The sequence below is a fragment of the Ipomoea nil genome, unplaced genomic scaffold (assembly GCF_001879475.1).
Source record: "Ipomoea nil cultivar Tokyo-kokei standard unplaced genomic scaffold, Asagao_1.1 scaffold0114, whole genome shotgun sequence".
In the NCBI taxonomy this organism is placed as follows: domain Eukaryota; kingdom Viridiplantae; phylum Streptophyta; class Magnoliopsida; order Solanales; family Convolvulaceae; genus Ipomoea; species Ipomoea nil.
In genome coordinates this window covers 1,154,766-1,165,661 of record NW_017616542.1, presented here as the reverse complement: position 1 = coordinate 1,165,661, position 10,896 = coordinate 1,154,766, and the positions used below count along the sequence as shown (strand labels likewise).

Genomic DNA, 10,896 nt, shown 5'->3' with positions numbered 1-10,896 from the left:
TGGTGGGAAAACGGAGTTCTTCCGGGCAACAATATCAAAGAAGCTTATGGACACTATATGGCCGGACAGCTTACAAAGAAATTTCAGAATGCAAAGTTCAAAGATGATTTCTTCAAGCTCAGAGAACATGTCAAGGAAATTTTGAAGAAAGACTCTGGTGTGAAGAAACCCAGAAGGTAATCTGAAAATTCTCTTAAGCTGATATTTTCTCTATTTTCGAACCTCTGTTGCGTTTTTCTCTATAAATTCGAAATATATCAATAAATATTTCCCATGGTCTATTTTGAATCTTTAATTTTATTTGTTTAATGTAATTAGACTTTCGTGAATTAAAAGACAAGAAATATGTCAAACGCACGACAAAATTAAAAATTGATGCTGATCAAAATAAAAATAATTCAAGATGCGTTTAGGAGCTTGTCTAAAAATTTAATTCACAAGTTTCTTTTGATTGTGTCTAGAAAACCATCTGTTAAACTCATCTTGGCTTTGTCAAATAAAATTGAGCAAAAAGATTATTTTTCAAAGACTTAAAGCCAATGACTGAGTATAGGTTTTGGCATTATCAAAAGGGGGGAAATTGTTAGGAATAAAGTGTAATGGTTTTGATATGCCAAATTTGTATTTGTAGATCCCCCAATTTTATTTTATAGGTCTAGTAGAGTCTTAGACCATGATCGGGAAATTATTTAATTATGAAAAGAGAAAAACAGAGAAAGATGGATGAAAATAGAAGAAGAAGATATAAAGCCTAAAATCAAGAATTTGTCTGAAGAAAATGACAAATTGAAGAAGAAGATGAATGATATAATATTCACGTCGCTACTACTCAAAGAAGATATCCCAGAAGAATTTTCATGAAGAAAATTAATATTGGAAGAATGCATGAAATTGACTTGGAGATCAAGCATCTATGGAAAGAAAGGAGTACAAGAAATGTGATTGGAGATTTAATCAAAAGTTGTACGGATGAAATGGATGATGCTTGATATATAATGCGAAATGGCTCAAGTTTGAAACTCACCATCAACAATTTTACAAGGTAAAATTTGAGAAGCCGATTACAAGTGGAAATTGGGAAGCAATTTCACTTGGGTGGCAATTGAGATGCAATTGCACTTGGGAGCCAATTCAAAAGAATTGGTCCCAATTTCACTTGGGTGGCAATTGAGATGCAATTAGAATTGGGAGCCGATTTCATAGCAATTGAAATTGGGAGCTAGTTCGAATCAATTCAAGATGGGAGCCAATGTAGAATTGAAATTGGGAGCTAATTGAGGTTGTAGTATGGGATGCAATTTCAAGTTGGGGACCGATTCAAAAGATGGGAGCCAATGTAGAATTGAAATTGAGAGCCAATTGAGGTTGTAGTATGGGATGCAATTTCAAGTTGGGGACCGATTCAAAGAAGACATGGAGATGAGATGAAATTCAAATTCAAATTCAGGAGCCAATGTAGAATTGAAATTGAGAGCCAATTGAGGTTGTAGTATGGGATGCAATTTCAAGTTGGGGACCGATTCAAAGAAGACATGGAGATGAGATGAAATTCAAATTCAATACCAGGAGAAGTCTGGGAGCCAATTTCGAAGTGAGAAGTCTTGGGATGCAATTTCAAGTTGGGGACCGATTCAAAGAAGACATGGAGATGAGATGAAATTCAAATTCAAATTCAAATTCAATACCAGGAGAAGTCTGGGAGCCAATTTCAAAGTCAAAGTCAACAAATCAAATTGGGAAGCAATTGAGAGATGAAATTCAAATTCAATACCAGGAGAAGTCTGGGAGCCAATTTCGAAGTGAGAAGTCTGGGAGCCAATTTCAAAGTCAAAGTCAACAAATCAAATTGGGTAGCAATTGAAAGCACCAGGAGCAGTTTGGGAGCCAATTGCAAGTCAAAGTCAATTGGGAGCCAATTACAATGGAGAAATTCAAATTGGGTGCCAATTACAAGCCAATTGAAATTGGGTGTCAATTACAAAGGAGAAATTCAAATTGGGTGGAAGTTCAAAGCCAGTTTGAAGTCTGAGAACACCCAGACGTGAGTATGAAGAAGATGAAGATGAACTTACAGTGAAAATATTCTCACAAGGAAAAATACTAGTTTAACTAGTATGGGATTAAATTGAAGAATATTTTTAAATCCCAAAGATACAAGGACCACTTCAGAGCTAATCAGAGAAGCCGTTCTACACCCAGATATTCCCACTCAACGTAAAACTAGAGGAAATATCAGATGAAGTTTGAGAACCCATTTACATGGAGATGAAGCTCTAACAACGGCTAGCTTATCCTTTCTGACATCTTTGCAGAAGATAAGATAAGATCTCTGACAAAAAGATACAAGATTTCAAAAATGAGAGCGTCTCTTTCCAACGGACAGATCTCATTACCAGCTATAAAATGATGAAGATATGAAGACTTGAAGTGCAGAAGAGCATAACACGAACTTGAAAAGAGATAGAGAAGTTGAGAAAATTCGAACCCATCAAAGGGGAACGAATAGAGCAATTAAGCTTGAAAAGAGCATAGAGCAAAAATCTCATTTGGTACAGAGCATACCAAAAATCTTCAAGTGAGAAGTGAGAAAAGAAAAAGAACTCAGAGAGCCTCAAAGAAATATATTCAGAGAGTTCTTAAACAGAGCAAAATATCAAGTGCTTTACTTGATATATTCAAAGAGAGAAAACACTCAGAGCTATCAAGAGAAATCATTCCAGAGTGTTTATCTTCATCAAAGAGACCTGCGCATCATTGAAGATCATCTACAGAGTCTCAGAAGTTGGAAGCAAGACAACACTTGTTTTGGAGCAAAACAAGAGAATGGAGGAAAGTAGCACGGAGCTGTGAAATCCTGGATTGTCACACGGAGCTGTGAGATCCGAAGCAGAAGTGTCGGAGGCACTGGGCGTGATTGGTGTGGACTTGGTGATCAAAGCACCAGATCACGGGATACGTTTCTACCGGAGTGTGGAAGACGGGGGGAAAGTAACGCGGAGTCGTGAAATCCTGGGATAGTAGCGCGGCGACGTGAAACCCGAAGCAGCAGTGGTGTCACTGGGCGTGATTAGTGCGGGCTTTGTGATCAAAGCACTAGATCACGGAAATTCATTGTATCTTGGAACCAAGAAGTGGTAGATATAGTGAATTGCTCTTGGAGATAAGAGCAAGTGGAGTAGGAGGATTACACCACCTCGCGAACCACTATAATTGTCTTGTGTTCTTTACTGCTTTCTTTACTTACCGCTCTTTACATATTCGCTCTACACGAGATACACTGCTCACACAATCTCACACACACTTTATGTTTATTTATTTCCGCTGTGCACCATACTCTAACAATCTAGTTAAGAGTTTTGGTTTATCTCTGGCTTAGCAATTGTTGTGCTGTGCGAAAAAGTTTGAAAGTCTATTCACCCCCCCCCCCCCCCCCTCTAGACTTTCACCTTACCTCTTTTGGGACCAACAGAAGGGTTGTCTCTTATCTTATCCTCATACCGATCCTCTATCCACGATTGGCTTACTAATCTTAAGCTGTACTTTAGATTGCACCTATGCTCCGTAGTCACTGTTTTAAGTTGAAAACACTTGAAAGTGTCATCCCATGATCCATGAGCTTGAAATGGACAAGGCTGGTCACATGCAAGGGACACACAATGTGGCTCATTCCTCACAAAGTGGATATTTCTTTTTGAGTAAACAGCATAATTGATCATTGCCTTTCTAAACTGTTTTGCATCATCATATAGGGTACCAACTTCAAGCTCAACTGACTCAACATCACACTTGTAGGAAGGGTATTTAAATCTACTTGTTGCTGCACTGGTGGTCTGCTCAAATGATGTTTGTACCTCTTCTTTTTCAGATTGATAACTCAATGGGTCATCAGAGTCATAATACTGACTTTGCACATCATCCTTCTCACCCACATTTTCAGTGCCACCTTTTTCCCTAGCCATTCCAATGTCCTTATCATTATTTTCTGCATTTTGGCACTCAACATCAACGAAATCAACTCCATCTTGAGGACTTCTTTCCAAATCAGAATCTCCATCTTCATGACTTCTTTCCAAATCAGCTCTTGATCATCAGGATCATCTTCTTCTACTTCAACATCTTCTTGAATATGATCTGCATGTTCAGGCTCCGGTAATGGTAAATTTGGAACAACCTCTGCCTCATCTATCCCATGCTCAACATATAAGTCAATTGCACCCCAATGTTGAACCAAGTAACTCATGTGCAATGTACTTTTATCATTATTCAACAACTAGAGGCTCTTTAAACTCTCATGTGGTAGTTTAAATGACAGTGACAATATTTTACCATACCTTTCCTCTTTAATAAATTTCAATAAGTGAGGATATGATAATAAATCAGGGTCCATTGTCACTGTTTTCACCTCACCACCTACATACTCCATCCTAGGTTCTTGGACAAAATTTCCACCATGATGCATTCTGATTTCAAAAGTGGAATACATTCTACAAAATATAGACATGTTTTATTGTATTAAAAACATTCTAACTAGATTACAAAAGGCACACTTTTTAATATTTTGAAACAATTATTCTAAGAGACACACTCTTTTCTTTTGCAACCAAACTTAAAAGTGTTGTTCAATTGCAACAAGAGACACTTTGCTTTTGTAATTTGGATTACAAACAACATACTTTTTACATTTTTGGATTACAAACAACATACATTCTGCAGAAGATAATTTGGATTACAAACAACATACTTTTTACATTTTTTAAAGAGTTATTCTTTTCAATAAGCATACTTTTTGCATTGCATATAAAACCAAAATGTTCGGGCAGTAAACATAAGTGTAGGGACTATTCAATAACCTAATATATAAAATACAACAACTGCACTTATTGCAATGCACTCATTAGGACCACAATACCCAAAGTGTCTCCATTATTGACAACATAATGGGACCCAATCCTTAAACAAATACAATCAAAATAAACAAATAAGCTTTTGAAACTACTGCTCATTCACCCTAAACATATAAAAAGCTTTAGTTTTCCACTTTTCCATTCCCATAAACAAATTTGCAGTAGCATATCAGTGGTATGAAAAAAAGAAATTCATACTGCTTAAAGAAAAAGAAAAAACCTAAACCCTAAAACTAGTGGTAGAAGAAAAAGGAAAAATACCTTCAATGGTGATGGTGGTGCGACGAGGTGGTGGACCGCCGGACGGTGGTGGAGGCTATTGCAACGAACTACTGCGATGGTGATGGTGGTGCGATAAGGCCGACGAGGAGTGATGGGTGGTGGTGAGCGATGACTGGAGACGACGAGAAGCGAGCGACCAACAGAGATTTTGCGGTGAATTAGGGCTGGACGTGATATAATCTGTTTAAATTATCAATCTTTATCCAACTATGTTTTCTCTTGTACAATAATTTAGAGCTAATCTGTTTAATTCTTTTTAGGGCTGAATGAAGAAGACGCCGAGAGAATTAGAATTTAGGGCTAAGGTGATTTTAAATTCTTTTTTTATTAATTTAATTTTTTTTTAATTTAATTCTTTTTTATGCTTATGTGGCAGCCAAGTACCCACTCCAACGCTTATGTGTCACGCCACGGTGTCAATTACCGGTTCATCAGGTAAAAGTTACCTGTTAATGGGGTCAAGTGACTAAAAATTGTGTGTTCATGTGTTCAATTGACCTTTTCAAAAGTTTGTGGGGTTAATTGACCTTTAGCGAAATGTTTAGGGGTGTATTTGACCCTTTTCTCTATAAATTTTTATTTATAACTTTTAAAAAATTGAACTAAAATATTTCGATTATTTGTTTAGCCACCTGATTAACTAAAAAAATTGATTCTATTAATTAATTCAAAAATAGCAAAATAAGAATTCCAATTCAATTAACGTTAAAATATTTTGTAAATTTGATTCGGTTAATAACCAAATGAATACCCCTACCTATGCACATCAGGCTAAGATTATCCTTGCCAATTTGGGATTGGCAAGATGATATGGCAATTTGTTAAATATTATTTTTTTTTGTGCTTATTAGGATTGGGCAGGTTTGCATTGTTGGCAGATTTGCATTGTTTGCAAATTTGCAATCTGTACCAAAGCTGCCTCAGTTTATTTATTTATTTATTTATTTTGTTTTCTTTTCTTTTTTATTTTATTTGTTAGTTTCTTTTGTTTATTTTTTGTGTACAGTTTATTTTGTTTATTTGATGTGTTTTATGTTTTTCTAATTTTTAATTTGATTCTTTATTTATATGTAATAAAAATTTTTAATGAAATAATATATTAAAATAGTACATAAATTTTCATTGATTTATAAATACAATGCATACAAATTAATTTTATCATACTTACTCATCTAATAACTACTTCATTTGTTTATCGGTTAGTTGTAATTTTTTACCTTTTAATGATTACAGTGTCTTCGTATTTGTAATTTGTTTAATTTTAGTTATTTCAAAGTCTTTAAATTTGTACTTCGGTTAATTTTAATGATTCCAATTACTTCGAATTTGTGAGGTTCATTTGAGGCTTAGTTGTGTTAGGACTGTATTAGTTGTGATAGACTAGGACTCTCTCTCTGTATCCTTATATGACTATCCTCGGTCTTTGGTTAATGTTACGTTAAACATTCCTATCCTCATCGGGTATTAGTTAGTCAGGTTATCTTCCATAGCAACTCTCGGTGTGAATGATGACGGCTCTGTTTGTGACTCCTCTGAACGGACTGTCACCGAGGCTACTCCTACCCCCGTGTCGGCTACTGCTGGTCTCTCGTCTGCCCATCACTTTGTTTCTCTAAAATTAACCGCAAGGAATTATCTTTTTTGGAGGACACAGATGGTTCCGTTTCTAGAAGGTCAGGGTCTACTCAGGTACGTCGATGGGACATTCCCTGCCTAGGAGAATCTCCGGTGGCAGCTTCGACGGTAGACAGTGGTGGCGCTGCCGTTCTGAATCCGCGCCAACAGTGGCGGCGCCAAGACAAGGCTATTTTGTCGCTTCTCATCCCGTCTCTCTCCGACGAGACCATGCATCTTGCCGTCGGCCGGTCGTCCTCGCAGTTGCTTTGGCTTGCGAATTAACAGTTTCTTAGCTCATCAACTAGAGCCCGAGCTTTGCGGTTGCTTGGTGAGTTACAGGGGCTGCGCTAGGGAGGTTCCTCAATCACGGACTATCTTGGTCGTGCCTAGATGCTCGTAGAAGACTTGGCTCTTGCAGGTCGGGAAGTCACGTTAGACGATCAGAATCTTTACGTATTTCGTCGCTTACGACCTGAATTTCGCTCGTTGGTGGCTTCCTTGACGTGTGGTGCCCCGCTCACTTTGACGGAGTTGGCCGATTTTTTGGTCTCACGGGAGTGGATTTGCGCCAACGATGGCAGTGGCCCGGGTCTGCCGGCGGCTCTGCCAGCGGGTCGCAGTGGTCGTGGCGGCCGAGGAGGTAGCAGGTAGACTCGCAGTGGTACTAGCCGTGGCAGGGGGAACCGGGGGCGCAGTTGTGGTCGCGGTAATGGCTCTCGGTCTGGACCTCGTTGTTAGATTTAGAACAATCAAGGTCATACCGCCCTCTCGTGCTATCGTCGTTACTCTGATTCGTCGGGTCCTCAGGCAAACGTGGTGTTTTCGGAGGCTGCTGGTTCATACTCAGTTAGTTCGCATCAGTGGTTTCCTGACACGGGGGCCACAAATCTTGTTATTCCTGATGCCTCCGTGATGTCCTCTTGTGCTGGTTATGATGGTCCAGGTACTCTTCGAGTCGGCAGTGGTTCAGGTTTGCCTATTGTTAATGTTGCTTCCGCTTCGATAGATACTAATTCTAGCTCTTTTAGGTTATGTGATGTGTTGCATCTTCCTGGTCTTTCCTCTTCATTGTTATCTGTTCAACGATTTGCTCGGGATAATAATGTTTTCTTTGAATTCCATCCCTCTTGTGTTTTTTTGTGAAGGACGTTATGACCAAGAAGGTCCTTTTTAGAGGGTCTGCTTTGGGGGTTTGTACACGTGGCCTGCCTCGCGTCCTTTCTCTGCTACGTTCGTGGCTGCACGTGCGTCGTCATATGTTTGGCACATGCGGCTTGGTCATCCTCATTCGCGTGTCTTGCGTCAAGTTTTAGGGTCTTCGTATGTTAGTTCTTTTCATTCTTGTGAGCTACCAAATATTTGTTAAGCTTGTCAATTAGGGAAATCGTCACAGTTTCTTTTATCTCGTGTTGAAAAGTCTAGTACGCATGTTTTGGAATTAATATATTCGGATATTTGGGGCCCTGCGCCGTTAATTTCTGTGAATGGCTATAAATACTTTGTTATGTTTGTAGATGATTATACGCGCTATGTTTGGTTCTATCCCATGCATGCTAAAACTGATCTGTATTGTATTTTTCATAAGTTTCAGTCACTTGCTGAACAGTCATTTTCTCGCAAAATTAATTCCTTTCAGTTTGATCTAGGGGGAGAGTACAAAAAGCTTGGTTCCACCTTAGCATCTCTTGGTATTCATCACAAGCAGTCATGTGCGTATACCCACGAACAAAATGGTCGGGTAAAACGTAGGCATCGGCATGTTGTTGAAACGGGGTTGGCTTTGATGGCTCAAGCATCAGGTCCCTCTTGTTTTTGGGACTATGCTTTCGAAATCGCCATTTATTTAATAAATAAAATGCCTACTCATGTCTTAAATAATGAGTCCTTTCATTTTCGTCTGCATCGTTCTCCCCCTTCTATTCTTTTATGCGGGTTTTTGGATGTTTGTGTTTTCCCCTGTTGCGGCCCTACAATCATAACAAGTTACAGTTTCGGTCCACACTATGTGTCTTTCTAGGCTACCCAGATTCTTTTCGTGGCTATCGTTTCTTGGACACTAACAGTAACAAGGTTTTTATTTGCCTCCATGTGCAGTTCGATAAGATCGTTTTTCCTTTGGCTTCCTCTGTTGCTTCGCAGGTTTCTTCGCCGAGTGATGTTCCGTGGGTTGTTGCTACTGTTCCAGTGGTGAGAGACGTGCTGGGCAGTCCACTTGCACAACCTGCTCCAAGGGATAGCTGTGAGCAGCCGGTTCCTCTTGTTTAGGCTACGGCTCTAGGAGCGCACACGGTGCCTGCTCCTCTTGCACTGGCTATGGCTTCCAGTGACTCGTGGTGGTCGTGCCAAGCGTCTCGCCAAACCGCAGTAGCCCCATTCCCATGATTCGGCTACATGCAGTCAGGGTCCGACAGAGCATGTAGCTTTAATTGCTGCTACTGGTGATTTTGAGCCGACTTGTTACTCTCAGGCTGTGAGTCATTCTGAGTGGCGTGAGGCTATGGACTTGGAGTTTAATGCCTTGCTGTAGAACAATACTTGGCGGTTGGTCCCTCATACTCCAGGAATGAATGTTGTGGGCTGCAAGTGGGTGTTCCGGACCAAGAGAATTGCGGACGGGTCGATTGAGTGGCATAAGGCTCGTCTGGTGGCGAAGGGCTTTAACCAAGTAGCGGGGCATGACTTCTTTGAAACCTTTAGCCCGGTGGTTAAGCCAACGATGGTATGTCTTTTATTGTCTTTGGCTATATCTCGCGGGTGGACGATTCGCCACTTGGACATTCATAATGCTTTCTTGAATGGTCACCTAGCTGAGACAGTTTATATGCCCTAGCCTTCTGGCTATGAGGACAGGGCTTTGCCTGGTCATGTGTGTTTGCTTCAAAGGTCGCTTTATGGTCTTAAGCAGGCTCCCAGTGCCTGGTTCACGCGGCTGCACAATTTTCTGGTTTCGGTTGTTTTTTCTCCCTCTAAGACCGATGTGTCTTTATTCATTTATTCTCGAGATAATGTTCAGCTTTATTTTTTGGTTTATGTTGACGACATTCTGGTCATGGGGTCTTTGTTCATTTATTCTCGAGATATGTTCAGCTGGCCTTGGAGTTCAAGGTGCGTGATATGGGGGTGCCGTCGTTCTTCCTTGGCCGGGATTGAGACAGTTCCTCTACCCGATGGGATGCTTCTGTCCTAGCAGCGGTACATGAGGGACATTCTAAAGCGGGCTAGTTTGGTTGATTGTAAGCCTGTTTCTACTCCGGTCTCACTTGCTAAACCTGTGGATGATCCTTCAGTCCCCTATCGGAGTTTGGCAGGTGCTCTTCAGTACCTTACTGTCACTCGTCCGGACTTATCTTATGCAGTTAATCGGCTCTGTCAGCATATGCAGGCCCCTACCACGGCAGATTGGGCTACACTGAAGCGTGTTTTACGGTATGTTCACGGCACTTTGCACTTTGGTCTTCGTATCTGTAAGTCTGTGTTGGTTAACATTCACGCTTTTTCTGATTCGGATTAGGCTGGTAATCTGGATGACCAAAAATCTACGAGTAGTTTTGCCGTCTTTTTGGGTCATAATTTGATTTCCTGGGTGTGTCGGAAGCAACGAATTATGGCTCGTTCATCCACTGAGGCTGAGTATATATAAGACATTAGTTGATGTGTCTGCAGAAGTTACTTGGCTTGTTTCATTGCTGAAAGAGATTGGCTTACCTCCTGCTACAGCGCCCAAGATATGGCGTGACAACTTGGGTGCCACTTATCTATGTGCCAATTTGGTTTTCCACGCCCGAACGAAGCATGTTGAGATTGACTACCACTTCGTTCGTTACAAGGTGTCCAAGAAAGAGGTGCAAGTTCATTTTATTTCTACTAAAGATCAGTTAGCTGATATATTTACTAAACCTATTTCGTCTTTGCGTTTTAGTTTTTTACGTGGCAAGCTCAATGTTTTGGCTAGCCTAACTTGTGCTTGAGGGGGAGTGTTAGGACTGTATTAGTTGTGATAGACTAGGACTCTCTCTTTGTATCCTTATATGACTATCCTCAGTCCTTGGTTAATGTTACGTTAAACATTCATATCCTCATCAGTTTTACAATT

General features: G+C 40.1%; 1 protein-coding gene across 1 annotated transcript; it reads left to right on the top strand.

The window, feature by feature from the left end:
• Positions 1-9,999: 9,999 nt before the first annotated feature.
• LOC109147342 (uncharacterized mitochondrial protein AtMg00810-like) lies at positions 10,000-10,314 on the top strand. The gene has a single exon (XM_019295023.1). It carries the CDS (start codon positions 10,000-10,002, stop codon positions 10,312-10,314), a length of 315 nt encoding a protein of 104 aa, XP_019150568.1.
• The last annotated feature ends 582 nt before the right edge of the window (positions 10,315-10,896 follow it).